The sequence below is a fragment of the Aureobasidium pullulans genome (assembly GCF_000721785.1).
Source record: "Aureobasidium pullulans EXF-150 unplaced genomic scaffold scaffold_11, whole genome shotgun sequence".
Classification (NCBI taxonomy): Eukaryota; Fungi; Ascomycota; class Dothideomycetes; order Dothideales; family Saccotheciaceae; genus Aureobasidium; species Aureobasidium pullulans.
The window spans coordinates 598426-625611 of record NW_021941031.1 but is presented as its reverse complement, the minus strand read 5'-3'; the positions used below and the strand labels follow the sequence as shown (position 1 = coordinate 625611).

General features: G+C 50.3%; 10 protein-coding genes across 10 annotated transcripts; 3 read left to right on the top strand and 7 right to left on the bottom strand.

The window, feature by feature from the left end:
- Positions 1–507: 507 nt before the first annotated feature.
- Positions 508–4370, bottom strand: M438DRAFT_320758 (family 63 glycoside hydrolase). Its single transcript, XM_029902887.1, has 6 exons — positions 3928–4370; positions 3858–3873; positions 3779–3801; positions 3604–3721; positions 3450–3549; positions 508–3397 (listed from the first exon to the last, which is right to left on the bottom strand). Exons 1-6 carry the CDS (start codon positions 4049–4051, stop codon positions 665–667), a joined length of 3114 nt encoding a protein of 1037 aa, XP_029759729.1. The 5' UTR covers positions 4052–4370; the 3' UTR covers positions 508–664.
- An 842-nt stretch (positions 4371–5212) lies between these two features.
- M438DRAFT_275235 (HIRA-interacting protein 5) lies at positions 5213–6179 on the bottom strand (the record flags this gene model as incomplete). Its single annotated transcript, XM_029900771.1, has 2 exons — positions 5213–5361; positions 5417–6179. 2 exons carry the CDS (start codon positions 6177–6179, stop codon positions 5213–5215), a joined length of 912 nt encoding a protein of 303 aa, XP_029759728.1.
- A 218-nt stretch (positions 6180–6397) lies between these two features.
- M438DRAFT_366220 (uncharacterized protein) lies at positions 6398–7785 on the bottom strand. Its single transcript, XM_029907862.1, has 3 exons — positions 7480–7785; positions 7235–7435; positions 6398–7179 (listed from the first exon to the last, which is right to left on the bottom strand). The coding sequence occupies exons 1-3, from the start codon at positions 7651–7653 to the stop codon at positions 6886–6888; spliced, it is 669 nt and encodes a 222-aa protein (XP_029759727.1). The 5' UTR covers positions 7654–7785; the 3' UTR covers positions 6398–6885.
- A 195-nt stretch (positions 7786–7980) lies between these two features.
- On the top strand, positions 7981–11468 carry M438DRAFT_298781 (uncharacterized protein). The gene is made up of 13 exons (XM_029902003.1): positions 7981–8650; positions 8700–8773; positions 8820–8907; positions 8964–9015; positions 9063–9384; positions 9440–9567; positions 9617–9762; positions 9815–9998; positions 10050–10141; positions 10185–10363; positions 10413–10541; positions 10592–10783; positions 10836–11468. The coding sequence occupies exons 1-13, from the start codon at positions 7990–7992 to the stop codon at positions 11358–11360; spliced, it is 2772 nt and encodes a 923-aa protein (XP_029759726.1). The 5' UTR covers positions 7981–7989; the 3' UTR covers positions 11361–11468.
- A 378-nt stretch (positions 11469–11846) lies between these two features.
- M438DRAFT_346487 (uncharacterized protein) lies at positions 11847–14253 on the bottom strand. The gene has a single exon (XM_029905686.1). The coding sequence runs from the start codon at positions 14176–14178 to the stop codon at positions 12031–12033; it is 2148 nt and encodes a 715-aa protein (XP_029759725.1). The 5' UTR covers positions 14179–14253; the 3' UTR covers positions 11847–12030.
- A 60-nt stretch (positions 14254–14313) lies between these two features.
- On the bottom strand, positions 14314–17549 carry M438DRAFT_298775 (uncharacterized protein). The gene is made up of 2 exons (XM_029902002.1): positions 17088–17549; positions 14314–17031 (listed from the first exon to the last, which is right to left on the bottom strand). The coding sequence occupies exons 1-2, from the start codon at positions 17171–17173 to the stop codon at positions 14496–14498; spliced, it is 2622 nt and encodes an 873-aa protein (XP_029759724.1). The 5' UTR covers positions 17174–17549; the 3' UTR covers positions 14314–14495.
- A 464-nt stretch (positions 17550–18013) lies between these two features.
- Positions 18014–19376, bottom strand: M438DRAFT_346484 (NAD(P)-binding protein). The gene is made up of 7 exons (XM_029905685.1): positions 19084–19376; positions 18897–18980; positions 18836–18849; positions 18618–18773; positions 18446–18568; positions 18262–18397; positions 18014–18213 (listed from the first exon to the last, which is right to left on the bottom strand). Exons 1-7 carry the CDS (start codon positions 19324–19326, stop codon positions 18199–18201), a joined length of 771 nt encoding a protein of 256 aa, XP_029759723.1. The 5' UTR covers positions 19327–19376; the 3' UTR covers positions 18014–18198.
- Positions 19377–19916: 540 nt separating this feature from the next.
- M438DRAFT_346482 (cytochrome c) lies at positions 19917–20935 on the top strand. The gene is made up of 4 exons (XM_029905684.1): positions 19917–20010; positions 20254–20333; positions 20438–20548; positions 20636–20935. The coding sequence occupies exons 1-4, from the start codon at positions 19986–19988 to the stop codon at positions 20753–20755; spliced, it is 336 nt and encodes a 111-aa protein (XP_029759722.1). The 5' UTR covers positions 19917–19985; the 3' UTR covers positions 20756–20935.
- Positions 20936–21224: 289 nt separating this feature from the next.
- Positions 21225–22755, top strand: M438DRAFT_35558 (uncharacterized protein). Its single transcript, XM_029907043.1, has 5 exons — positions 21225–21464; positions 21671–21736; positions 21790–22120; positions 22169–22402; positions 22455–22755. Exons 2-5 carry the CDS (start codon positions 21693–21695, stop codon positions 22533–22535), a joined length of 690 nt encoding a protein of 229 aa, XP_029759721.1. The 5' UTR covers positions 21225–21464; positions 21671–21692; the 3' UTR covers positions 22536–22755.
- A 1795-nt stretch (positions 22756–24550) lies between these two features.
- M438DRAFT_35504 (uncharacterized protein) lies at positions 24551–25330 on the bottom strand. Its single transcript, XM_029907002.1, has 3 exons — positions 24839–25330; positions 24651–24782; positions 24551–24602 (listed from the first exon to the last, which is right to left on the bottom strand). Exons 1-2 carry the CDS (start codon positions 25188–25190, stop codon positions 24724–24726), a joined length of 411 nt encoding a protein of 136 aa, XP_029759720.1. The 5' UTR covers positions 25191–25330; the 3' UTR covers positions 24551–24602; positions 24651–24723.
- Between the last annotated feature and the right edge of the window lie 1856 nt (positions 25331–27186).

Here is a 27186-nt window from a genome sequence, read left to right as displayed (position 1 = left end):
GGATGTTGCTTCGCCCGGTGGCCGACGGGTGGCCGTCGGAGATAGTGGGATTGATGGTTGATGGGATCACCCTGACACCACCTTTCGAGAGCACCTATATGCCACTTCCACTGCCAGTGTCTTCATGATTGTTGGTTGACCTAAATCCTAGCATGATAGAGACAATCAGACGTACCATGTTCGGAGATGTGAGCTGGGTAATTGATGTGCGGCGGCTATTTGAACTTGTCATCCATGTCATCAGCTTCGGGGCCACTGACAATCTGTGTTAGCCGTCGGATGAACAATGGATTTCCTTGAGAAGGAGCAGGAGAAATGCATACCCTCCAAGTCCGATGTGCTCTTCTTCAAAAGCCTTGTGCGCATTTTTTTGCATCAGCACGCATTGTTGCGGTGGGAGACTCAAGCGCTAAAGTATGGCCCAGCGCTACGCCGTCTCCCACAATCATGAACAGCTTCTTAGTTTCACGACACAAGTTCACGCGACACAGGATGTAATCAAGGAGTAGGGGTATGATGTTGTAGATTAATAATGTCAATCAGGTGTCTAGGGATTTTTCTCTATACCACAGGAATTTACTGCCGTCAATGCCTTGCCCGAAAGAACGAAGCCAACCATGAAAACGCCACGTTTGCCAATGCCATGCACAATACACACATCCGCTTACTCAATCTCGTCCTCGTACTGCTCAGGACCATTCGGTGTCATCAAACGCTTGAGCTGATCCTGAACGTACTTGTGAACATGGTCATCGGCGCTTTCTTTCTCCTTGCGAGCGTCGGTGTTACCGTCGTCCTTGTAGATGGTCCAGGCACGTCCGTTAGACTTGGTGTCATCGCCCTCTTCAGCTTCGTGATCACCTTCATGGTCGCCATCATCACTAGGAGGGGCAGACTTCCAGTAATCGCTGCGAGCACCAATGCTACGGCTGGTCGATGAACGACGGAGAGTGCTGGGCTTCTTGGTCTGGGAGTTTCTGCGTTGACGAGTGAAGACGTCGTCAAAGTAGTGGGATGCCGCGGCGGTGGGAGTTCTGGGTGTTTGAGGCAGACGGCAGTTGACACCAGTGTCGTGGATCATCTTGGCCATCAAACCGGTCCAACCACACTGGTGACTGGCACCAAGACCTCTGCCACTATCACCGTCAAAGAATTCGTAGAACCACAGGTAGTCCTTCCAGTGAGGATCAAAGTCGAGCATGTCGTTTCCATCGTTGATGGCACGTCTTCCATCGTCACCACGAGCCATGAGATGTTGAAGGCGGTGCTGAATCTCCTCTGCCACATGCCCAAGGTGCATCATGTCGCCGGAACCCTTAGGACACTCGACCTTGAGTGTGTTGCCGTAGAACATGTAGAAGCGGAGTAGCGACTCGACGAGCAAGAAGTTGACAGCAATCCAGACGGGACCACGCCAATTGCTGTTGCCACCGAAGAGACCACTGTCGGAATCTCCAGGAACGTAGCCGACCGAGAAAGTCTGACCGTTGACATCCATGGAGTAGGGGTGCTTCTCGTGGTACTTTGACAACGAACGGATACCACCCTTTGACAAGAACTCGGTCTCGTCCAACATGCGCTCAAGGATCTTCTTCAATCTGTCCTCGTTGACCAAAGACAGGAGAAGACGGTCATCCTTTCCGCGACGTCTCATACTGGCAATGTTGCGCTCGAAAACGTCGTGCTTGTTCTCAATGAACCATTCCATGCGCTTCTTGAATTGAGGGAGCTTGTTAATAACCTGAGGCTCAAGAGTCAAACAGGCGTACATGGGGATGAGACCGACGAGCGAGCGAACGGGCATCTGCTGGGTCCATGGGCCACCCCATGAGATTGCGTCGTAGTAGAAGCCGTCCTCATCGTTCCACAGAGACTTTGCCTCACTACCGGCGCGGTACTGCATGGCATCAGAAATGAGGACGAAGTGCTCGAAGAACTTGGAAGCAATGTCTTCGTAGGTGCGACGATGCTTGGCGAGCTCGAGAGCGATGTTCAACATGCACAAGCAGTAGAAGGCCATCCAACCAGTGGAATCGGCTTGCTCCAGAACACCACCAGTGGGGAGAGGGTCGGAACGGTTGAACAAACCAATGTTGTCCAGACCAAGGAAACCACCCTCGAAAACGTTCTTGCCCTCAGCATCCTTGCGGTTGACCCACCAGGTGAAGTTGAGGAGTAGCTTCTGGAAGACACGCTCGAGGAAGTCGAGATCCTCACGACCGTACATCTTGCGCTCCATCTTGAAGGTTCTGAAGGTAGCCCAGGCGTGGACGGGAGGGTTGACATCACCGAAGTTCCACTCGTAAGCGGGCAGTTGTCCGTTGGGGTGCATGTACCATTCACGAGTGAAGAGGTCGAGCTGCTTCTTGGCAAACTCAGGATCGATCATGGTGAGCGGGATACAGTGGAAGGCTGAGTCCCAAGCGGCGAAGAAGGGGTATTCCCATGAATCGGGCATGGACAAAATGTCATCAAGATGCATGTGCTTCCACTGAGAATTGCGGATAGCTTTTCTGCCAGGTGGAGGTGGGGGCATGCCAGGATCACCGTTGGCCCACTGGTCCCAGACGAAGTGATAGAATTGTTTACACCACATCATACCGGAAAGAGCTTGACGCTGGATGTTGCGAAGATCGTCGTTCATGGGCATGGGGCTGATGCGGTAGTAGAACTCATCGGCTTCTTGAAGTCTCTGGTCCATGATGTCGTCGAAAAGCTCTTCATCGATGTAGCCCTCGGCCATCTTCTTGGAGATGCGGAAACGGACAACGGCACACTCACCAGGTGGTACACCCTCGCCTTGGTCGAATGCATACCAGGCTGCACTCTTGGTTCCGGACTTGGCAGGGTTGACAGCGTCCTTCTCCTTGTTGACAATATGTCTGTGGAAAGCGTCCTTGGTGTATTCCGTCTTGTTCTTCTGATCCTTGCCCCAGATGGCCTTGAAGTTGGTGTCGTTGTCGGTGAAGAGGAACTCAGGGTGAATATCTTCAGTGAGACCACCAACGTTGGGCGAAGGAGAGCACTGGAAGTAGCGCTTGCCGAGCTTCTTGTGGTTGGTCTCGCAAGCAAACTCGCTAACCTGCTTGCTCTCAGGCTTGGTGTCGTCGTAACCCCAGGCCCAGGTGTTGCGGAACCAGACGTGAGGGATGATATGCAATTGAGCAGCCTCAGGGCCACGGTTGTAGGCTGTCACACGGAACAGAAGCTCATCCGGGTCATCCGTCTCTTTGGCAGTCTCGATGAAGATATCCCAGTACTTGTTGTCCTTGAAAGCGTCGGTGTCGATCAGGTTGTACTCGCGCTCGGTCTTGTTGCGGCGAGCGTTCTCCTCAATGAGATGCTCGTAGGGGAACTTCTCTTGAGGGTACTTGTAGAGGAACTTCATGTACGAGTGCTATGAAACTGATGTCAGCATGATGCAATTGTTGGTTGATGGAAAGACGTACAGTAGGGGTGTTGTCGAGATGGAAATGGCATTCCTTGACACTCTCGCCGTGAACACCTTGAGGGTTGGACAGACCGAAAAGACGCTCCTTGAGGAAGTCACTGAAGCTGTGTCAGCGGATGTACCTGGTGTCAAATACTTTGTGTGAAGCCTACTCTTTTCCGTTCCAGAATGCAAAGGCAATGTTCTGGAGACCGTGAGTGTCGGAGACACCGGCGATACCATCCTCACCCCAGCGGTAGGCTCTCTTGCGTGACATGTCATGCGAGAAGTCTGTCAATGCTGTCAGTTCAGGTCATACAATGGGGATGGGTCAAAGGCAGGACTTACGACTCCAGGCATCTCCATCAGCGCTGACTGAGTGTTAGCAGGTGTCGTCAAGCTTCAGTGTGAGCATTGGTTAGCTTACGAGTAATCCTCTCTCACTGCGAGGTGTCAGCGTTGTACAATGAGGCGAAGGGGAAGCTCAGTGAACAAACCGGTAGCCCATTGTCTCTCAGCAACGTAGGGACCCCATTTCTTCCAGTACTTGGTTCTCTCGCGGTCTTCCTGAAGACGCTTCTCTTCCTCACAGAGAACCTCTGTGTTGTCGACGAAAACCATGGCGACGCGGTGTGTCCAATATCCGATGAAAGGGACAAGATACCGCGGAGCTGGCTAGCGATGGATGTAAAAGTTAGGTCGGGCAAAGAGCGACGGGTTGTAGAGATTAGCTATGATGTTAAGTTTAAGAAAGACGATGATGCGAGTTTAAAGAGAGAAACAATGCAAAGTCAGCCGAACCGAGACAAGTTTCAGGAACTGGAAGCGGATGAGAGAAAAAAGAGCAGTCACACTAGTACTCTCCAGATCTCCGTGTATTTGGGAAGGTCCACTGGGGAACGCACCCGCCCGAGAATCCAACCACAGTCGTCATCCCGTGCGTTGCGCGGGATGAGCTACTCGGTTCTTGGCCCAACAATTTGTTCTTATCGACTTTTTGAGAGCATCGGTCTATTTTACAGACCTGTTATCCACCTGCATTCGAGCCCTGTGGATTTTCTCAACAGTCGTCTATATTGTCCAGTATTCGAGGTTCATGTTTGAGATTGAATTGGCTGGTCATCTCGTCAAATCACCAAGAAAACAGCTGTCGAGTCTCCAGGTCATTTCCCCCGGGCGTTGCTTCCTCTCTCCAAACTTGTTGAAAGCTGCCATCTATGATCTGGAGACTCCGCTGTCGATTGCGCCACAACAAAAATGTGCTCCACACGCACTGTTCAGCTCTCTCCGCTAGACTGTCAATTCACCGAAACTCATCTTCCCCCCACCACCAACCAATTCTCGTTGACCATACGGAGTGCAAGCGGCATACAACGCCTTGTGCTACATGTCCTATCTCCGTAAAATGCTGACCGAGTACTCCGTACTTTCACTGCTGCCTTGTCTTTCATTATCGCGCAGCTGTGGCGTTATATCAGAAACTTGTCCGCGGTTGAGGCTCTGGCGCCAAAAAAACCGGTAGGGCTAGTCGGAGGGTTCATATGCAGGAGAGCCCAGAGCCTATGCTTGCGGTGTTGCTCTCTGGCTTGGTGACAAGCATCTGTTAGAACAATGCAGTCCACATGTTTGACGTTGTGTGTCAGGTCAAGTCTTTGAAATCTCATGTCGTGACATGTCGAACAAATTGTGGTTGAAATTGGTATCTTTCGCGAACAGAAACAAAAACCCATATAATGTACAAGAATCCAGGCTATGCATTAGGAGGCAAGAGACGTATAGCACCTACTCAACGGTGTCAAGAGTGCCCTTACCGGAAGTTCCAGCAGGTACCTCTCCCTTCTGCGCCTTGAGCTTCTCCTCGAACTTGGCAAACTCACGGAGAGCAACCTCCTCTTCCTCATCCAGCACTTGCTGAACACCTTGGACCTCGTCTGTGGGGACTGTTAGCAGGAGGACTTGGAATGCATGTGGAAAGATGGTACGTACCGATATAGTGCATAAGCATGCTCTCAATACCGTTCTTCAAGGTGACGGTGCTCGAGTCGCAGGTTCTGCAAGCACCGCGGAGCTTCAGAAGAACCTGGCCGTCCACGAAACCTCTGAATTCAATGTCACCACCATCTTCCTGAATAGCAGGACGAATACGAGTCTCGAGCAACTCCTTGATCATGCTGACAACCTCGCTGTCGTTCTCGTCGTATTCCAAAGAGTCCTTCTCAGCTGGTTGCTCTTCGCCATTCTTTCCTGCCACAGTGTTCACCAGAGGCTGACCAGATGTGACGGCCTCGGTAATCAAGCTGAAGACCTCAGGCTTGACGTGGGGCCATGGTGTGGCGGAATCCTTTGTGACGGTGATGTAGTCAGGGCCGTAAAAGACTGAGGTAACACCATCTACATTCAATAATTGAGCAGCGAGAGGCGAAGGGTGAGGCGGCGCAAGGGTCGAGCGAGGCGACAAGTACTCGAGGAAGGTAGTGTTCAAGTTCTCAGGCAAGATGCGGGAGTTGGGAATGAACTTCAAGGCATCGGCGTTGGGTGTGTCCTCGGTCTGAATGAAGATCGAACGGGAACCAGTAGGGAATTGATTGCGAGCAGGCTTGAGCGAAGGCGCACTCGGACGGTGTCTGGTGGCGGTCGATGTGAGAGGTGAAGGTGTTGACAAGCGGTGCAGGCTTCGACGGATTGGTGCTGTGGCGACGGTTCGTGATGCGCTCGAGCGAGCGACGCTTCTGCAGGCAGATGTGAACATTGTTGACTTGGCCGGCATTGTGTGTGATATCGTGAATGTCTTAGGAAAGTTCAGAAGTATTGTTGTTGGGTGTTTGCAAAAGATTCACAATTATCTGAACCTCGAATGACGCAAAGCCCGCGCCGCTCTCGGAAACCTCGGCAGAATTGGTAAGCTTCGAGCTCCTGCTTCTGATTCGTTGCCTCTACTTTGTCTCTACCACACTCCAAGACTAGATGCAACCATGAATCTAGCTATCAATATGCACGAACGTATTGTGATCGGAGAGCCTGTCCAGTGAGAGCATAGCTCAGTGGCCAACGTAGACGTAGTCGTAGGGAGATTGATCCTGCCGAACTCCCTCACCCCTTCGAGGCTTCTCCGAGCTCCCTCTCCCCTTTGAGGCTTCTAACCTAGCGGTAAAAAGGCAGGATGTTTTTGATGATCAAGTGAATGTCCACTGAGAGCGGCGCTTCTCTCTAATTTCCTTGGACAACTACATTGCAGGTGATCAGGATAAGGACATGTATTGATTGTTACTACGATGACTACTGATACCACCAGCCAGATTTCTGCGAGGAGACGACGTTGACAAGCCTTTCGGCCGGACTGTATCGAAAGCTAATGCTACTTGTGTTGAGAACCAGAACAGCAAAGACAGGGTGGGATCAAACTTCACGAGATCTAGCCTTTCGGCCGGACTGTGACCGGCTACCAGGATCTATACTCAAAGTCCACGCTCGATGGCGCGCTTTGCTTTTCTCTTCAGAGCCGCAGGGCGGGCTCGATGCTTTGTGTTTTCCTTAGCGGGATCCTCATGCATCTTACCACAAGGTCCGCAGTAAAGGGTGTCGCATTTGCGACAGATCTTGAGGTTGTGGTGCCAGATGCGACAGAGGGCCGAACGACCGTCTTCGCAGCAGAGCACACCCGGCTCGCCAAACATGTGCTCGTATGCCGCTATTGTGGTCGCCTTCACCGGTCGTCCATCGTAGCGTCTCCAAGGCGCAGCATGGTTGCACTAAGTTTCAAGTCAGACCAGAGCTGACAGAGCTTGTCTGTAGCGATTGACTTACCTCGAGGTTGCTGTCTTGAGAGGTCCAACCAGTGTGCAGCCTGGTCCAGTCACGCACATAGTATCGACCATCTTCGAGAGCTTGACGGACGAAAGCATTATGTTTGATGTTGTTAGCTCCGGATAGAGATGCTACAACAAGGTCATGGTGGCTTGTGAAGCGAAGAGGCAGGGTGAAATCGAAGCCGTCGGCGTAGGAGTCCTGATAATGGATGTCAGCTGCATTCCGCATGAACCAAGGAAAACAAGTTGACTTGCATCTTGGCCATCATCGATGGTGTTGGCCATTTCGCCGGTTGACTGCATGAGGTTGGACATGATGGTGCGGTGGATGGATAAGAAGGAAAGAAGGAAAACAATCGGAAAGACGCAAAACAATGCGTCGTGGACAGTCGGGGCTCGCACACTTGGAAACAACATGTGAAAGCGCTCCTCACTTGTGCCTTCCTAATCTGGAACGATTGCGCGCTTGCAGCCTTCCATCTTCCAAGTTGGCACTAACATAATCCCCCATAATCTAATGTTTCACAAGTCATGGCGACCCAGGCAGGAAAGACAGAAACAGAAAAGAAGATAGCGGCGTATCTTGGTATGATATAGTCCCCATGTCCGAGACCAAGCACTGATTGAATCGTGACAGACTTCAGCGCGCAGTTGATTCGGCGCCTTGATTCTAGAAACATCAATGCTGTCACCTTGAAAGAACTCGCGGCTCTTACTGAGCGTACATGTCCTCGCCCCCCGACTGCCAAAGCCATGGACTTCGATCGGCTGGGCACACAGATTTGGAATGCTGCGATTCATTTGAGCGGCCAATCCTCACCCATGCTAAAGACATGGCCACAGCTCGAACCTCAATTGCGTGTTCTCGCCTTCTTCTTGCTGGACGCGGCTCAGAGATGCTACGTCAAACATGGCAACAAGAAATCATCCCAGAACCTCGTTCGCGTCTTCAAGACAGCCATGAAAGCAGCACGCATATGCATCAACGCAAATGCTTTGGACCTCTGTACCAGACTTTTCGAAAAGGTCGCCGATCACGTCGAGCACAAGCAAGATCCACCTCCAGAGCACAAGAAAGACAAACAAGAAAGCGAGGCCGACGAGATGCTCAAAGAGCTGACGGCCGATTACTATCTCCTCAGAGCAACCGCATCATGGAAGCAAGACAAACCGGACAGCGTTACCTTCTGGCTGGCGAGAGTTCTTCTGCTGCCCAATCGAGCTGACTTACTACGTCTGGCTGAAAAGAAAGTAGACTTGACATACGAGGTTGGCAAAGCGGCTCTCAAGAAAAAGCACTTTGACATCGCGGCCAGGTGGCTTGAACAGAGTTATTCTATCTTCGATGATATTGATCAAGAAATGCTGTCTTCTGACTTTTGCGACCTCCGTCTGGTCGTTACGCTCGATTTTGGTATGTCTTAAGCCTCAAATACTGTTGACAAGTCGCTCACTCTGCAAAGCTCGAGCATTAGTCGGTGTTGGTGATGCCGCGTCTTTGAACAAGGCTTCAAATCTCATTGTATTGCTGGATCAGGTATGTATTCTAAACTACACAACAGACACCTACTTATGTCAAAAAGGAGTATGGTTACAAGACCGAAGTCTATCTTCTAAAACTGGATGCTATTTACGCTCAAGAGCCATTTCAAGCCGACGAGTTCCATGGAGGTAGACCGACTCTGGAGCAAACACCACATTCCTGCGACTGACTGACTCTACGATAGCTTTGACTCGAATCATCCGTACTGCCATTCTGTCCGAGGGCACCTTCCGATCGTGAGAGTTCTATAATATATTCTCTTACCACAACTGACGTTTATGAGGATCATGTATCAAATACAGAAGCTCAACACTTATCATCCGCCGAAGGAGGGCTCATTGAACAGTGCCAACATTGTTAACTCAAATCCCGGGCCACACTCGTATCTGGCCTGTCAGAGTCTGGATCTCTTGTTGTCAAGATTGCTCCCCGAGCTACCTGCTGCCCTGAACATGGTTGAGAAGATCGTTGTGACCAGGATTTGGATCAGCTCGCTTTCTTTGCAGGTTCACGATCATCCTTCTAGACTGGAAGCCTTATTCGAGGACATCGCCAATACAAATGGAACGAAGTTGGGTCTTGAGGCAACCCATGCCTCGCAATCTGTAAGCGATTTGTTCTGTCTAGCATGTTTCGTGATACACTAATGCTATGATCCAGCTGATCTGGAAAGCTGTCACATCTCTCCAGCAGGTGAAAAATGAGTTAGAGGCTGCAAGATGGTGTGCCCTCGCCAACCATGCCATATTTGCCAGTTCCGGAGAGATGAACAAGTCCAAGCTGCTACGGTAAGATTGGCTGGCCCCCTCTGTTATGATATGGTCTAACCTTCCTCAGCAAGATGATGACGGTCGCTATTGCCAAAGGCGATGCTGCTTATGCTCGTAAAGCTTATTATCAGATGTCTGAAGTCGGCAAAGCGTCTGTCATGACGAGATATCTCATGTTCAAGATCGCCCTGCAGGAAGGTGACGCACAATTAGGTATGTCGTGTGGGATTTCATGCAAAGCAAGATGTATGCTGATTAATTATAGCCGAAGAGTCGCTCGAAGGAGTTCTCAAAGCCTCATCGAAAGAAACCGAGAAGTATCTTTTTGCCTGCGCACTTGAGGCACAACAGATAGGCGACAAAAGACAATTTCTCGCTACCATGAACAAAGTCTTGGAGTACCATGAACGCAACCCGTCGAGCGATGTTCGGTTGCCAGTTCTACTTCGGTTTGTGGCTCAAGGTGACATGCAATCGTATAGGTAGCTGACTGCTCTCAGCTGCATTGCCGGTGCTATCACGGCAGAGTTGAACACCAATGATATGCCCCTGGAGGCTGGTCTGACGGAGCTGTGCAAAGTCTTTGAAGCTGGTAGGACAACGAGTCCCCTCCAGATCCATGAACCATGAACCAGAGACTGAGCATCACTTTGCAGCAATGAGGCATGGAAGCACTTTCAAGGATGGGAACGATAGCGACTCTCGTCTCGCGGAACTTCGATGGTTTTCTTGCCACAGCTACAACACGGCCTTGAAATATTGCTCGGACATGCACCCAGAACTTCTGATGAGGTTCATGACGGCCAGCGTTTCGGTGTGTCTCTCTGACACATCCAACTATCCAGCCTATTGACATTAAAAAGCTGATAGATCTACTCCGTAATGAGGGCGAGAAAGACGACGGTCTAATCAGTCGACTGCTCCTATGTCGCTTTCTGGCCACATCTTCCTTAATCGTCCTGGCGAGGTCAGAAGACCACATCGAGCGAGCAGTAAGCATCTGGGACGTTCCGGTCTGAAGACAGCATACTAACAGTAACAGCTTCAACTCTATATGGACGTAAGACGGCAAATTGAAGCATTCCACCATAGTTACCAAGAAGCCATACAGAGAAACTTGCTGCAGCCAGATGTCATATCAGATGTTGAGATCAAAGAATTCGAAATGATCCAATTCGACCTTGAAGCGCTTATGCGTTTGGAACAATGGAACGACCTTGATAAAACCCTCACAGTAAGCCAGTCTTCGAGTTGTTCAAGATGACAGACACTGATGGAATTGCCAGATGTGTCTAGATGCACGTCACTCGGACAGATTAGAAAGAGCAGCAGACTTGATCCTCCACATACATACCTATATCGCAAACTCCTGTCATACGAACCAACGCCACCAAGAAAAGATTCCCACCGTCATGGAAAAGATTATCAACACATGCTGGCGTAACAACAAAGACATCACGCGCCTCGCCCGCTGGATACGCTGTCTCTTCCAAATGACCATCACCACCGACCCCGTCATGTCTCTACGCTGCCTAGATCAAGCCCACGCGATCGCAAACAAAGCAGCTATGCAACAGATCCCTGAACCGTATCCTGTAGAAGAGTTGGAGTGGCTGGCAACAACTGCGTTTAATCATGCTGTGGATTTGTGGTTCGCTAGTGCTGATGAGGGAGATGGTCAAGACACCGCAAAAGCGTGGGCGGAGAAGGCATTGATGTTGAGTGGAGCTGTCACTATTGGGGAGGGTGCATTGCACAAGACACTGCAGGATAAGTGGATGAGATTGAGAGAAATGGGTCAGCAGTCGTGAGATATGAATGACGCGGGGAGTCGAGATATGGCTCCATTGCTCAAACATTGCTAGAGCTGTATGATCAAAGAAGGTATCTAGCTGAACAGCATTCAACACTCAACCCCGTCATCCATAGTATACCTCGATCGTGACAAAACTTTCAAACCAATCACAAGAATCTGCACACATCATAAACCGCACTCGAGAACCAAGCTCTACACTCAGCAACACATCCTCACTAACCAGTCTATGAAAAGGCACAGTTATGTTGATCTTTGACCTGATTATCCAACGAGATGACAACAGCGAGTGCTGCCAAGATGGATAAGAGGAATGCGCGACTGTGATTGGAAAATAAAAAGGGGAGATCCAAGCTGATAAAACAGGAAAGAAGGATCCAACAAACCGAGAAAAGGTAGGACTGACGGACGTACAAGATGGGACAGGGCGACCATGATGAGAGGAAATTGGATGAGGCTAAGAAAGAACGAAAAAAGATCAGATGCTCTGACTGGGGTTTTCTTGTAATCACTATAGATGAAAATACAGTACATGCTAAACCTCCAAACGAGCATCGAAGACATTTCACAAGAACGATGTTGGAAACGAAAAAAAAACCATCATAATGCATAAACAACTAGCGTCATCACCCGTCCCATCACCAAAACAATTCTCTCACCAGCCCATCTCACACAGCACTCAATTCAGCAATCCTCCTCTCCACCCCCTCCACCCCTCTCAGTCTCGCCTCCAACTCCTCCCTCTCATCCTCAAGCCCCAACCTCTTTTCCGCATCCAGCACTCCAAACACCGCTCCGCCCTTTCCATCAAATTGCAATATTCTCGTATGATACTGCCATAAACTTCTCCGATGAGATACCGTCAAGAGAGTGATATTTCGCTTTTTGGCTTCCGTGTAGATGAGAGTTTCGATGGAGGGGGTTAGGGAAGAGGTGCATTCGTCTAGGATGGCGTAGCAGGGGGAGTGGTAGAAGAGGCGGGCGGCGGCGAGGCGTTGTTGGGTGCCCGTGGAGAGGATGTCTGGCCAATTTTGCAGTGAGTCCAGTCCCGAGGACGCGTTTTCTTTTCCTTCTTTGGATGGGAGGGAGAGTAGGGAGTTTAGGTCTAGCGAAGTCATGATGGAAAGTAAATCCTTATCTGTCGTGCCCTTTTCATGCATTTCGGCCACGGTGTCTGGGTATATCAACTGTTGGCGCAGACTACCTGAGGCCATCAGATAAGGCCGTTGAGGGATATAGAAGATTTCCTCAGCAGAGGGTTTTCTGACTTCGCCGCCATAGACAGGCCAAAGTCCGCCTAGGATTCTGAAGAGGGAGGATTTACCACAGCCATTGGGGCCGATGATGAGGAGGTGGTCTTGAGGTTTGATGTGGAAAGATAGTGCAGGCACCAAGATGTCACCGTTGGGAGAGACGATGGGGACGTTACTAAACATGATGTCTGGGCCTTCGGAAATGATACCTCTGCCTGCGAGAACTGCTGCGTTGGCGTCTGTGGAGGCGGAGCTGACGAGTTGCTTTTCGAAGTGACCGGCTTGGATGTCTGCGATGACTGAGAGTAGTGTTGACACTCGTGAAGTGTATCCGGCGAGTTGAGAGATCTCCTTGTAGGAGAACATGAGACGGCCGAATGCATCGGACGAGCTCAGCAACAACCTTCTGTTTGTGACGAAGGCTTCTGTGGAGTTTTTCGCTGTGGTGCCTGCATTCTTCGCAACAGGTAACTTGAAGAAGACTGGGATGGAGCAGAGCATCAAGCCCAGAGCGCCCCAGAAGTACTTGATCACAAAGTCTTCCATGATGCCGTGGTAGAATCTTCTCCTCAAGATGCGGTTGACGTGTTTGATCAGAGTGAAGTAATTCTTGTCCAAAGCATCTTTCTCGGCCTCATGGCCATGATACAGAGCAATTTCCTCGCTGTAGTCAATTACACGTGAATGCTGGAAACGGAACTCTCCTTCCAGACGTGCTTCGTCAGCAACGTATTTGCCGAATGGGGGTGTAAGTGCTCGCATGACTGAAGCTGAAAGCTGTACCAGCAAACCCATGGCAAAGAGGCCTTCTCCGCCTACACTTCTTGACAGTGAGTAGTTGTATATGACCATGTCCAAGATTGGTTTTGCGAGATTGCCGTACAGCTCGGCGAGGGAATTTGAGAACTTGCTGACATCTACTGTAATAAGCTGGTCTGCATTCTTGATTCGATCGTCCAAGGCAGAAAGTGTGTAGAAGGTCATGTTGGACAGGTACTTGTTGTGGATGTGTTGGGTGAGGCGAGTGCGGTACTGGAGGGCAAGCTTGCATTGGTGATAGCTGAGCATGGAGTTGGTGAACGTCGCGGGGATGGCGACAATCATCCACCAGATCAGACCTCCAATAAAGTCCTTGCCTTTACCGCGAACAAGGGCAGACACCAGGCGGCCGTCGAGCTCGGCGACGTACAAGGAGATCAAGGTCCGCAAGACCAGGAATATACTGTGGCTGATGAGAAGGCGTAGCTCTTTGCTCTTCCAGCCTGGTATACATATGCGTAACAGGCGTATCAAGCTGCGGAAGAAGTCCCTGTTCAATTCGACCTTCTTCCTGCCGCCAGTTGTGCTGCCTTCTTTTTCTCCATTCCTGCCTGCGGCTCGACGTTGCTGTTCAGCAGCTTTCTGTTCGTTGACAGCGTTGCGTACGCGATTCAGCAGGGTGACGAAGAGTCCAATGTAGATGGCGCGTGAGATGCGTGTGCGATGTTTGAGGTATAGCGACGTGAGGTCCGACACGGCCTTCTTCAGCCTTCCTTCTGACATGAGCCCACCGGGGAGCGACATCTTGGATTGTACCGCCATTTCACTGTCAAGTCCATCTGAGTGTATTGTTCATGAGAGGCTACATGTGTCCAAGAGCCATCATCCATCTTCTGCCCTTTGTCTTGCATGTGATGAACACGACACATGCCGAGGTCTGGGGTCCAAATCCGGGGTCACGATCCGGAGGTGCCAAGGGTGCCCACAGTTTGTTTAATTAATCACAGATAGAGAAGAATAATTCATAGGCCATCAAGAATTGGTTATCTGACCGTCCTGTGAGCCCGGCGTCATGCGAATGCAATACCTAAAGTAGGTATACTCGGCTTTTCAACTACCATCTACTCCCATTCCGCTTCCCAAGTTTCGCCAATTGCTTCAATCTCTCGTTGAAGTTTCGCCAACTCTTGCTCTGCTCTGGAGCTGATCGCATACCCGCTGCGACCTTTTAGCTGTGCTGCCTCCATCTTCAAGTCTGCACATCTTCGCTGGAAATCATCCTCAACTTCCTTTCTGTCTTTTGCTTTCCTTGCCAGGTACCTCATGTCATTCGTCTCGACGGCATATCGGAACACATCCCTCATTCTTCGTGAGTAAAGCTGGCAGGATAATCCTCCTCTGGCCTCATTGCGTATCGGCTGTTTTGTTCGGTTGAACCTCATAGCCACATCCGAGTTTGCCCTCAAACATGGCAACACCACGTCATTGTAACACTCATCACACACCGTCATGGCCGGTGCGAGGGACGGGACGAAATACCAGTCAACTCCTTCGAGTTTGTCATCTCGTATGCATTCCGGTTGCCGAGTTCTATGTCTGACAAGTGTAACAAAGTCGGACATGATGGGTAACCGTTTGGCAGACACCGCATCTTCATGAAGCTGGAACAAGCAATCAATGTAGGCTGCAAACCGGTTGTTGTTTTCTGGTCGAAGAGAGCAGAACCGACCCAGGATGTCGTCGTCGTCTTCGTAAGAGAATCGAGTGGGAAGTGGCACGAGCAGTCCTCTGAATCCAGGGAACAGTAGTTCCACCCTTTGGACGTCTGATGGACAAACGATGAAGTTTCGGAGGAAATGTCCATCTCTGTCACGAATCGAATACCAGTTGCACCAACCTCTTTCAATCCCTGGGCATGGCTCTTCAGTCTCATCAGCCTTGAATACCGCCTTCATCATGTTCAGTGTACTTTGTCGATTGTTCGTGGTTAACACCCAAGCGAGCCGGATCCAGGGGCTACTGAACTCGCATCTTCTGGGCATCCTCGGCGAATTGGCCTGCAATGGTCTGAAAGCAGACCCAAACTGTGTTTTGTCGATCACATGCTTGAAGCAGCGTGGACAAACATTGAAATCAGGGCAACCTTCGAGGCTGAGCCAATCATCGTATTTGACCATGTACTTGACTCGCTTGCATGGTGGTAGTTGCTCCCCTCGAGTATTCTTCGTGGTCGACGACATGTCAGCTGATTTCGGTCTATCTCGTCTTGAAGTGCCAGGTGTCGCAGCTTTCTCATCGGTGGGCCGCACATGGCTAGTTTGTGTTGGCTGTTTCGGAGTATTGACACGCGTCACTGGTTCGCTGAGTGGTGGCGGCAACAGACCGCTAGGCTGTTCTGGAAAGTATTGGTGATCTCTTTCTGAGGGCATGGTCTCGAATGGGCGGTCGTCGTCCGGATAGGGAAGCGGCGAGTATGGACTAGATACAGAGCGCGATGCCTGAGGACGTGGCGATCTAGGCAAAGTCGACTCGGCAAGACGAGATGGTGGTTGAGCGCGTCGCGCTGTTGTAGAAGCTGCTGAACCCATGTTCCAAGGATACTCAGGAGGATGCACAATCCGAGGTGAAGATTGAGGCGATGATTGTGTAGAACCACCTCTTGATGTAGGCCTTGAGTTTGGGATGCTGGGCGGATAAGTGTCTTTCACTTTATCTGAACTCGAGTTGCGTGGCGGCGAGGAAGTGTCCTGAGGGTTGTAGCTTCCTTCACTAGCGTGACGAGGATAGTATGTTGGTCTCTCAGATTGCTGCAGATTGACGACCTGTGGTGGGGGTGCAGGCCTATTCAAATAGTCGTTTGGGTTTGGATAGCCTTCGACAGGACCTGACTGCCTTCTCAAAGGATCGCGCACAGGAGGGTTGAACGGGGTGGGAGGAGACGAGTGAGACTGATCTGGCTTGGACCAAGAGTAGCGGGTTGACGATCTCTGGGGAATATGATCGTCTGCACTTCGGTGTGACTCGGCGGTGCTACGTCCTTCGTACACGTGCTTTGAAGTGGAACGGGGTGGAGAGTTGCCTCTAGTTGGGAATTGCTGTGGACCAGAGGCGCTGGTTGGCGGTGGGCGGTCAAACGTTGTAGACTTAGGTACAGCAGGTGGGGTGATGGTGTCTGGAGAAAGGTATAGGCCTTCTGAAGTCCTTTGTGTTTGGGAAGAAGGGGTCGGTTTGCTCCAGGCATACGGCGAGGCTTCTCTTCGCATCTCAGGAAGGCCAGCTGTTTCTATTCGAGGACCTTTGCGCCTTTCACGGCGTCTAGCTCGCTCATCATCACTAGAAGGAGGCGTGGAGTGTGTTTCAGGAGACTTCTTTGCAGAGGGAACCCAGACATAGCGACGATCCGGAGTGTGGCCAGGCACATCAATGAGCAATGGTTCTTGTTCAATAGTGCCTCTTGACGGAATGCGATCATAGTCTGTGACTTGTGGATTGTATTCCTTTCTCAGGGACTCTTTCTCGTCCTCGACGCTCGGTGGGGGCGGCCATCGGCGTGGTGCTCGACTGTGATCTCGACTCCTGGGTGCGCGACTGCGGGTTCTCGTGGGTATGGTAGGGTATAGGGATGGTTGCGTATAGTCATGGTATGTGGGGTCGAGACTGGCAGACTGTCAGCGGTCGAAAGGTGGGCAGGCAGAAGGGGAGCCGAGGCATACGTTGAGTCGTTTCGTGAGCGTCGTGTCTTGCCGTAAGAGTCGTCGTAACGTGGACGAGAAGTGTCGTAAGTCTCCCAGGACGCCATGCCGGCTGGCTAACCAAGAAGAATGTTGTGCTGCAAAAGAGGGACAAGAGAAGAAATCAGAAGAGGGTAGGGAGTTAGTAGGAGAGGTACGAGACTAGAGGAGACACAAGCGCAGGCCCGAGGGATCATTTGGGTAGGCAGGTGGATATATGCATCTCACCCCACATGCGAGTCGCCGGCGTGAGAGGAAGCGTGGAGGGATGCCTGAGCGGGCGCGCATAAGGAAGGAGCTGACGATCGCGCGTCCTCGAACTCCTTCACAATACCGACAGAGACTTACCTTTTCTAGCCGCGTCAGACCTTGTCGCTTTCACCTTGATCCCATTGAACGCATTCCTATGTGTTTGACACCGCTCTTTGATCCGTCTGTCTGCAGTTGAGGAGAAATCCAGAGCCGTTGCAGCATGACGTCTCGTCCGACTGGTCAACTCTGTTTTTGTGTACCACCAATTTGTCCAGCCAATCCAGGCCACGACCAAGTGACCTCTCCCCAACACACTTGGCCTCCTTTTTGCGTTTCATGTCACTGCACTAATCCACCATCCATGCATTTTCGGCATAGAGGACCGTCTCACTGCGGCTGTCGGCACAGCTGACGCCGCTCAATTTTCTATGGGCTCATGACTGTTTCACTACAATCCAGTTGATGTACAGATATTGCTGGCCTTTTGTCATACAATGCGACAATTGCACTCTCCGGGCAAGACTTCGGGGAAAGATTCTGCCTGTCCTAGTTGAGGTCTTGACAAAGGAGGATTTTTCTAGCAGCTCATGCAAGTCTCACACTAGGCAGGTAGGTCACAAGACATATTACTCGAAATATGCATCTAGAGAACCAAAAGCGTGAGTTAAACATTCAACATTATGGTTACCTATTTTCGATCCTCTTGTCGCGTTTCATATCCATCATCTTGTGTTCTCCTCGGCCCTTGATTCTTTGCTTCCCTGCTCTTGTCTACAAAGGGCTGTATCCTTGTAGAGTCACTCGGTCCGGGCCACGCAACAATGATTCTGCCAACACTCACTCACCAAGGATATTGCTATAGCAGTTAGGAAAGGCGCTTGGACAAAGTTCCAGCTTTACTTACTTTATTCTCCCAAGTCCAGAATGTTCCGCTGTGCTGTATACCCTTGCTCTCGATGACCTTGATCATAGCAGAGACTGATTCTTCTGGCGTCATGATGCCGTCGACTTCCCATCCAAGATCGATGTTTGCCATATCCCTGGTAACCCATCAGCGTGTACTCGGGTCCCTCAACAACTGTACTTACGTGGCGACCTCTCCAGGATGAATTGCTAGTAGGATAGTATCGTCGTCTTTGCGCTTGAGTTCGGCAGCCATATGCCGCATCGCCTGATTCAACGCGGCTTTTGATGCAGAGTAAGCTGCGAACCTGAAGAGGCGGTGAGTAAGAATGCAGAGTACATGTCAAAGGTACATACCCATCCTCCATTTCCAGGAACCGTTGTGCTGAACCTGAATCGCTGGACATGAAGACAATTGTTCCAATCGGAATCATTGTCTGAAGGAGTCTCTGAGCAGTGATGATCGGTCCAATGGTATTGGTATGCAGGTGGAAAGCGAATTCGTCGAACGAACTACAGAATCGTTCGTGGTCAGTCTCGACCAGGCAATCCCTCTCCGGTGCCCAAGTACTCACAATTCGGTCGCTCTCTGCAGAAGTCAGTCATGGTAAAGCATCAAGGACACCTATTACTCACATTCGGGTATCTCAAAACACCAGCATTAATCACGACATAATCTAACTTCAGGTTTGGTATAGCGGCGAGCTGAGTGACGAAACTCTTTGGAACACTGTATTAGCCATCACCTCGAATATTCCAGTACGTATATGGTGCTAAACAGAAGGACAGGGTTGATGAGGATGGGAAGAATGTTCCAATGTACATTTATGCTTTGTTCTGATAGGACATCGCAGATCAACATCTGACATCTGCCATGATCGTTTCCTGCCTGCGCCCAAAGCCCGGATGCATGAACGGCGGCGACGTCGCGGACTGTTGCGAATATGCGGTCTTCACGAGCGATCAACTGTCGCACAAACTCCAAACCTATGCCTCTGGATGCACCAACGATACACCAAGTTTTCTGTCCGGTCTTGCCATACAGAATCTCGGGTATTTGGTTCATGTTTTGACGAAGAATATTGGCCCTAAAGTAGTGAAGGCTTCAGATCCTGGTTACTGAGAAACAAACATGGGCTTTGGTGAAGGAGCCGCGCAGAAGCGTTGAGCCGCGCTCCGGTTAAAACAAACAATCTATCAGATCAAGATCTCGCTCGCGTGTTGCTTTGGCAGCTGAAGGAGCTTGAGCCGGCGCCATTCTCTTGACACGACGTCAAACCGCGTCAATCCGTGCATCACCAAAAAGTGTTTTGCTTTGGCCTGTGGCTTTGACAAGTCACGAGTTCACGGTGATACGGGGCGAATAGGAGCAAGAACAGAAACATGATCGAGAGCAGGTCTGGTGTTCACAATTGACAGTCTATGATACGTTGAGATGAGAAAAGGACCTAGGTCGCCACGCTGGTGAAGCAAAGTCGCGATCCAAATCAAGAAATGTTCCGAGGCTGCCCGAAAAACAAGCGCGTTTCCAGCAACATTGACTTTCTGGCCTTTTCTGATTGGCTGGATTCGATGGTTCGTGCACGGCGCCTCCATCCTAGAAACTCCTTGTTCGCCGCGATCGTCGAACAAAATTCCCATCCACTTCTCTTTACTCTTCAATCACCGCCACACATCCTACATATCACCCTTTAATCTTTTCATACACATCACATATCCGTCAAAATGGGCAAGGACAGCTTCGCACCTGGTAAGCATGCTCTTTCCAGCACAGCACCGTGTCAGCGCACCTAGCAGCCAGGAGCGAGAAACAAGAGGACCCGATCTCGACCCCTCGACACACGAAGGACACAAAGCAATTGCCAGCCTACGGCATTGCCTACGATCATTCCTCTGGTCTTCCGATTTCGTTCCTCCGCTGCTGTCGTCGCTGGCACTTTGCTGGATGCCAATGTTTGCCAAAGTGAACAAGTTCACTGACTGTACCATGTAGGTGACAGCAAGAAGGGTGCCAACCTCTTCAAGACCCGTTGCGCCCAGTGCCACAACTTGAAGGAGGGTGAGGGCAACAAGGTCAGTCCTCCTCCAAAATCAACATCATGAACTGGTCTACTTTCGGAGACCAACTCTTGGTGTTTTATCTCATGTCTGGTTCTCATACTGACCTCTTACAATAGATTGGTCCCAACCTTCACGGTCTTTTCGGTCGCAAGACTGGTGAGGTCGAGGGCTTCGCCTACTCCGATGCCAACAAGCAGAAGGGCATCACCTGGAACAACGACACTCTCGTAAGTTTTACCTGAATCGCCACTGCGTATACACACATGCAGCGAACTTTTGTCTTTCCTACGATCAGTCCCTGACCTCCGCTCCAGTTCGAGTACCTCGAGAACCCCAAGAAGTACATCCCCGGTACCAAGATGGCCTTCGGTGGCTTGAAGAAGGCCAAGGACCGCAACGACTTGATCACCTTCCTCTCCGAGGAGACCAAGTAGAGCACGACGACGACGATGATACCTCCACCTTGTACCAATACCACTTTTAGAGCGCAAAATTAGACCTGGTTGATGGGTTGTCTCAGCATGGCGATGCAAAGCGTGGTGGACTTTTGATCCACACTTGCATGGGGTCTCGAAGGCTGAGGCCTGTATAATGAATCTTTCCTCTTCTCTCACGCTTTCCATTCCTGTGCAAAAGTATGAAACCTTTGCTGAACACTTTTGGCAGCAGTTCTGCGACATGTCCTTACGTGATATGTTCCCCGTTTTTCCGACTAGATACCCGACGCCTGAGATATGCAGGTTACCTCTGCAAGGGACCGATTTCGTCGACGCATTGTTTTTATGGCATGTTGCAGGTGGAAGATGAAACACCACTTCTCGATCCCAGAATACCGCTGTCTGAATTTCCCTCTGCCTTGACTCAGATTGCTATTGATTGCGTATAGGAATTGGGCACACAGACCTATCCTGATTGTTTTCACCCTGCAGTCGAACATCTTTTGTTCAGAAATACTGAGCAAACGACCAGGCTTCAAACGCGGCTCTGGGTCGCGCCTTCCACATACAAATAGCCGACCATTCAGTCCCTTGTGCCTTCCCTCAGTACAACTTCGTCGCTTCGAAATTTATCATTGAACACTTTGTTGTTCCACTTCTCTCTTCCAACGTTCTCATCAACTCCGACCTTAATCCTCATCATCATGTAAGATATCCATGCATCACCTTGCTACTCCCCATTCGATCAATTGATCAGCACCAATGCCTCGATTCCTGCCTCGTCAATCTCTACTCAAAGTCTCATTCTTCCCAAGTCACCAACATCTGTTCTTGTTCCACGGTTTCAGATCTCAATTCATTCTTGCGTTTGCTCATCGACAGCTATCTACTTGACTAATAGCCAATTTACAGATCTTGGCCATCGTCCGAAATCATGAATCCAGGATATCGAAGCGCCCGTTCGCTGCCTCCGCAAAAGTGAGTTTGATGTTTCCTAAGAGTTGTCTCTAGCACTTACTTACATCCCCAAGCGCCTGGTGTAGCAGATGCCCTGGTTTCCGTCCCCTCGCCGCCTTCTCGAGGAGCCGCCAGCAAAGAGTCAATAACCTGCTCGCTAGAGGCGCCAGGTTGGGAGACAAGTCTGTAACATCCATCCTTTTCTGCAACAGCTGTTCTGGTGGCCCCAAGCTGGAGCTCAAGTGCACCGGCTGCGACAAGACTCGTGGCATTAACGAGTTCTCCTCGACCCAGAGGAACGTCCCCGACACTGCCAGATGCCGTAAATGCCAGGCTGAGATCGAGAACATCAAGGCTGGTCCACTGGAGCTTGAAGAAGATGAGTCGGACAACGAGTACATGGCCGTGCGTGTCTTCTGGTCACGTTGATGAGTGTGTCTGACACAGTCGCAGAAGAACATGGGAAAGAATGACCTCAGCTCTATCGCCTCCGCCATGGGTGGCGTCTCCCTGGCTCCCAGCAATGGCTTCGAAGCTCTTCCTTCTTCCACCCGCAGCTCTCACATCCCAACCAACATCACGACTTCCGCCAGATCTAGCACTCGCGCTTCGACTGCCACTACTTCCAGTAGGGCCAAGCTGCCTCTTGTGGAAATCGGTGCAAGTGGCTTCGCCAAGGTCAAGGCTGTCAGTCGACCTCACTTCGGACAGTACCCCACACATGACTGACAGATATCAGGGTCACCGCAAAGTTCTGGTTCCTGTTATGATGGACGATGATGTCGAGACCTTCGAAGACGGTGAAGACTGGGCAATGTGAGGCCGCTGTACATGACATTACGAAGTCCAGAACATATGGGTTTCTGGCCACAATGGTGGGCTGGTCATGAGTGGCTGAGCAGACGCATCACGTTACATGATCAACGTCAACTGGCTTATGTGCATAATTAAAGATGGAGGGCAAACTACAGACATAGAAAGAACCAAAGTATCCTTGCAAAGACAAGTATGCATCAACTTTAGATCTCGTTCATCCTCCCATCTCCTCAATAACATTTCCACTGGGCCCAGTCAGATGGGCCTAACGTCCCCAGTTGCTGTACAGTCGGCCCTGCTTCGTCGATTAAGTGTTGCTTCTGGCAATATCGCTGGGGCGACAAGGTCAAAGACATAATCAGAGGAGCAGGCAAACCTTCGGAAAGAGATGAGAAAGACAGAGTTTTTGCAGTGGCTGATCTACCTTTGAGATACTCTCCGTCCCTGGTCGAGTATACCTCCATCTCCTCTGTCGCGCTTGCCTTCCTTTACATGCTTGTAAAAAGGCAAGGTGCTTTTCAGGTTAACACGAAGGTCCAAAGAGAGCAGCAGATTCGGGCTTGAGTTTCCGATAAAATTTGAGCATCTCACTGGACGTTTCTCTGGTTCTGGAAAGCTTCTTGCATTTTGATGTGGTGTTACACGGCCCCTGAAAAGAAGTCGAGAGTGAATAGAGAGAGGGAAGGTATGAGTGTTTGTGAATAAGGTTGTTTTCCGCACTATCAGATTCAATAATTTCCTATCCCTATCCTGCCCAAGTCCCTGATCCATGATGTTGAATGCCAAAAAAGTCTGAAAAGTCTGAAGATGTGTCCCTGCCAATGCCCAAATCCATGTCTTTGTCCGCCCTGATAATGTCCAATCCTGTTCTAATGATGATGATGATGAAAAAATCTCAAAAATCTCCCAACTCTTCACCAGATACCCAGTCAAAACACCCAACTCAAGCCAAAAACAACCAAGCAAAGCCCCATAACAGTCAAGCAAACCAGCAAAGAAAAACCGAAAAAAGCTGATGAAAGCAATTCTCTATCGTCCCGAATCACCCAACTCCTCTCTTTTGTCAGGGACCATATGCAGTACGACCACCTCAAGCTAGACACCTTTTGAATGAACTGCATCCCAAACCACCATCAGCGAAAAATTCGTCTGCCAGAAGCATAAGAAAATCCCGGGATGTTTGCTTTTTCGTCCCCCAAACCACTGACTGCACCGACTCTCGCTGCTTTTTTTGAACTCTCCGAAGACCCGCCAACACAATGCTCAACACCGAACACGCCGATTTGGACCGATTTCTTTGAAAGCTCTCGACACGGTGGGTGGTTCTCATAGGCTGTATAGCTCAGGTGCATTTTCGAGGCTTTTCCCAAGTTTCTCAAAAAGATGCACCCGAGCTGACGCTGAGTTGACCGTGTGTGCAAGAGCAATCGCAAAAACCAGAACAGGGATCATAATTGCAGTGCCAGTGAAGAGCATGAGTCTTTGGAATCGACGTACTTTTGTTTGTTTGAAGCTTGAAAGTCGGATTGGTACTGGATCCGGTTTGCGTACTTCGCATGGAGAGATGAGCCGGTGTTTTCGCAAAAGATGACCCTCGCTGGTGTGTTATTGATGAGAAGTCGAGTGGCGGACTGGTTGATCTCGTTTCGAGGCTGAAATTCGCAAGACCGTGTGCCTGAGGCGATGCGAGGTGTTGATGACGAGAGCAGGCATCCTTTCTGAGCAGCAAATGTTGAGTCGAAAAATCGAGTTGCTGAACCCTGATGTGCCAAAAAGTGCTGCTCTCCTGAATCTGAACCTGCTGAGTGTCAGTGTATGAGAAATAAACCGATCTTGGCTGAGTACAAACCCTGATAGTGCTGAAACCTCGTGTTTTGTTGAAATATGCCGAGCATCGAAAGAAAAAGTGGAAAAACGTGAAAAGGTCGTTGGTGTTGAATTTGGTGTTGAAAAATGTGGTTGAGTGCAGCTGGTGCGACGAAGTGGAAAATAGAAGATAAAAGGAAGGAATGTGTGAAAGGTGCAAGTTGGCGAAAAAGTCGGCTTTGGCGAAAGGAGAAGTGCCAAAATGCTGTTTTCTGTAAGCATGAGACATCAGTAAACGCAAAAAATCACTTACTTTTTGAGTAAGTGCAGTTGGAGCGAAAAGGAGGTGCTATCCCAGATGTCGAGTGCTGAGAGCTGGCTGGCTGTCAAAAGGCAAGAAGGATTTCAAACTTGGAGAGATGTCCAGTGAGAGCCTGACAAGTGTCTGTGTTTGATGTCAGGGGAAGTTGATCTCAGTGAGCATGAGTGAAGATGACATACCTTGATGTAATGCAAAAGATCTTTGAAAGATGTCTTGATGTTGATGAAAGTTGATCAAGATAGGTGAAGGTAGTTGACCAAGGTAAGTGAAGACCAAAAGAGGTGATGATGTATGACCAAGGTATGTGATGAAGGTTGATGATGAAAGTCGATGATGAAAGTCGATGATGAAAGTCGATGATGAAAGTCGATGATGAAAGTCGATGATGAAAGTCGATGATGAAAGTCGATGNTGCGCGAGATGGCAAGTCGTTGTGTGCGGCGAGGAATTGAGGCGCGCATGCTGAGAAGCAGTTGTTGTTTTGCGTGTGATGGAAACTTGGCGCGCGCGCTGAAGAGCTGATGTGTGCATGATGGCAGGCAGCTGCTGATGATGATGGTAATGATGACCAATTGATGATGAAGAAGGTAGATCAATGATGGAAGAAGATGTCAAAAGAGGACAAAGTGGTTGTTGATATTTTTGGTGGATGTTGTGGAAGGAAGGTTGGAGAGGAGAGTGGGAGAGATGGCGGTTTATATAGGGAGAGGCTAAGCGAGCCAACGAAAGGCTCCCAAAAACACCTCATTTTTGAGGGAAAAACGTCGATTCGATCAAACGTAGCCATCTGTATAGCAAGACAAGTGCCCTTTCATCATTAGACAGTGCCATCGATACCTTTTGATGCCTTCCTCTTGCTACGTGATGCGTGATGATATAGGAACTCGTGCGCAGAAGGGCCTCATGCTGCTAGATGGCGGCGGGAGCGATTGCCCAGAAGGTCTACGACTTTTGCGTGCAAGGCAGACAGGCGGCGGCAAGGTCATTGATTAACAGGAAACTCATGGCTGCACAAGGTTGACAACCTGTGTCTCTCTACCGCGCTCATACTTGTTTTGATATCTTAGCTTGAGTGGGCCGGCCAGCGCCCTTCCCTAGGGAACACCTCTACGACAGCAGCCATTCGAAGACCATGGACGCCAGTACAAGACACAACCGGGGACGAAGACACAGACACTTCCATATCCTACACCGACGGCGGGTCCAAAACACTTACCATCACCCAGGGGCTGTTCCACCGCCTACCAACCCGAAGACCACGACCAACACACATGTCAAATCGACCTCCGACAAGCGCGCATACATTGAGACCTACACTCGCACCATGCAGCATGCTGCTAGGCACCCTTCGAGCGATGCAGCAACCTCTATCATCTCATACATCGATGATCATGAGCAGACTACCGCTGAACGCCAGCCCCTGCCAAAATCACCGGCCACAGTCTCCGACTTCTGCCAGCCCAAGACCAGGCATCTTCAACACACTGTTCACCATGCCTGAGCTTCACTAGAAACACAGAATAGTCGTCCCTATCTCGAGAACCATGGACTGACATCTAGCAGACAACCATGCCGATCGAGAACAGCGCTCGAAGCCTCGAACCGAGTCACCACCACAATCCCAAGCTCTTGACCGGCTGGGAAGTCGCATTGAAGATAGAGTGAAAGGAGAAAGAGAGAAAAGGAAGAGTTCTGGAACACAAAAGGCTGCTGGATCTTCAGAGCCAACGGAGCGCGGGAATGACCTGCAAGCAAGGGGGGCATACTCGAGTCTCAATGGACAACTTCATTGGTCTCAAAAGCCATTTGCCTTTTGACAGCCATAGCTCAAGGCATCACTGGCAAGGAGGGAGAGAGCCTCAACATCAATTCAATCAACCTCCTCCTTGTTGCCTCCTCACCCACCTCCCCACCGGTCAAAGAAACGGATCATCCTCATCAGGGAGCGGTGGCAAGCCACTCGTATCGCAAGAGCCCCAGTTGGCTAGGTTCCCCCATACACGTCGGTACCGAATGTATGCCCCACTGACGCTGAGAAGACTATGTGTCTGAGCGTACCCATGCATCTCCTCGCACTTCGTCACCAGGTAAGCATTGACAAGCTCAAGAGTCTGTCGAGAAGCACAAGACAGACCGGAGACGGCGACAGCTGTACCGGCCCAGTCCGAGGTTCCCGGTGCAAGAGAATCGGTTCCAGCGGTCCTCTCTAGGATAAGTCCAACAAGCTCGGGTGGTAAGATATCAAAGCGTGATTGTTTTTTGGCTTTCGAAGCTGCAGCATGAGACCGAGTCCTCACCATGTTTTGGAACAGGCGTCGGACTGTTAGAGTCTTGAGGAAGATATATGCCAGAAGCTCGAGGTGGGCAACAAAAGTTCTACCCACCAATCGAAACTAAACAGTACAGCTACGAAGACAAGAACATGGGCACGAAAGAGAAGGAACGAAGGGGAGGCAGAACAGCGAGTGAGGTTGAATGAGATATGGGGTAGAGACTTGGCCCGTATCGGACCGAGTTCTACTGGGCA

Bases quoted from the DNA above. Each gene is read 5' to 3' on its own strand.
- M438DRAFT_320758 (XM_029902887.1), bottom strand. From the start codon at position 4,051: ATGGTTTTCGTCGACAACACAGAGGTTCTCTGTGAGGAAGAGAAGCGT. The intron at 3,722-3,778 runs GTAAGTCCTGCC...CAGCATTGACAG, and splicing joins TGATGGAGATGCCTGGAGTC to ACTTCTCGCATGACATGTCA. The intron at 3,398-3,449 runs GTACGTCTTTCC...TCAGTTTCATAG, and splicing joins ATCTCGACAACACCCCTACT to CACTCGTACATGAAGTTCCT.
- M438DRAFT_366220 (XM_029907862.1), bottom strand. From the start codon at position 7,653: ATGTTGTTTCCAAGTGTGCGAGCCCCGACTGTCCACGACGCATTGTTT. The intron at 7,436-7,479 runs GTTTTCCTTGGT...ATCCATTATCAG, and splicing joins GCCAAGATGCAAGTCAACTT to GACTCCTACGCCGACGGCTT. The intron at 7,180-7,234 runs GTAAGTCAATCG...CTTGAAACTTAG, and splicing joins CTCAAGACAGCAACCTCGAG to TGCAACCATGCTGCGCCTTG.
- M438DRAFT_298781 (XM_029902003.1), top strand. From the start codon at position 7,990: ATGGACTTCGATCGGCTGGGCACACAGATTTGGAATGCTGCGATTCAT. The intron at 9,763-9,814 runs GTATGTCGTGTG...GATTAATTATAG, and splicing joins GGAAGGTGACGCACAATTAG to CCGAAGAGTCGCTCGAAGGA. The intron at 9,999-10,049 runs GTTTGTGGCTCA...GACTGCTCTCAG, and splicing joins CGGTTGCCAGTTCTACTTCG to CTGCATTGCCGGTGCTATCA.
- M438DRAFT_346487 (XM_029905686.1), bottom strand. From the start codon at position 14,178: ATGTCGCTCCCCGGTGGGCTCATGTCAGAAGGAAGGCTGAAGAAGGCC.
- M438DRAFT_298775 (XM_029902002.1), bottom strand. From the start codon at position 17,173: ATGGCGTCCTGGGAGACTTACGACACTTCTCGTCCACGTTACGACGAC. The intron at 17,032-17,087 runs GTATGCCTCGGC...ACAGTCTGCCAG, and splicing joins CGCTCACGAAACGACTCAAC to TCTCGACCCCACATACCATG.
- M438DRAFT_346484 (XM_029905685.1), bottom strand. From the start codon at position 19,326: ATGAACCAAATACCCGAGATTCTGTATGGCAAGACCGGACAGAAAACT. The intron at 18,981-19,083 runs GTACATTGGAAC...AGTGTTCCAAAG, and splicing joins TATCAGAACAAAGCATAAAT to AGTTTCGTCACTCAGCTCGC. The intron at 18,398-18,445 runs GTAAGTACAGTT...ATGGGTTACCAG, and splicing joins CATCCTGGAGAGGTCGCCAC to GGATATGGCAAACATCGATC.
- M438DRAFT_346482 (XM_029905684.1), top strand. From the start codon at position 19,986: ATGGGCAAGGACAGCTTCGCACCTG. The intron at 20,011-20,253 runs GTAAGCATGCTC...TGTACCATGTAG, and splicing joins CAAGGACAGCTTCGCACCTG to GTGACAGCAAGAAGGGTGCC. The intron at 20,549-20,635 runs GTAAGTTTTACC...CCTCCGCTCCAG, and splicing joins CCTGGAACAACGACACTCTC to TTCGAGTACCTCGAGAACCC.
- M438DRAFT_35558 (XM_029907043.1), top strand. From the start codon at position 21,693: ATGAATCCAGGATATCGAAGCGCCCGTTCGCTGCCTCCGCAAAA. The intron at 21,737-21,789 runs GTGAGTTTGATG...TACATCCCCAAG, and splicing joins CGTTCGCTGCCTCCGCAAAA to CGCCTGGTGTAGCAGATGCC. The intron at 22,403-22,454 runs GTCAGTCGACCT...GACAGATATCAG, and splicing joins GCTTCGCCAAGGTCAAGGCT to GGTCACCGCAAAGTTCTGGT.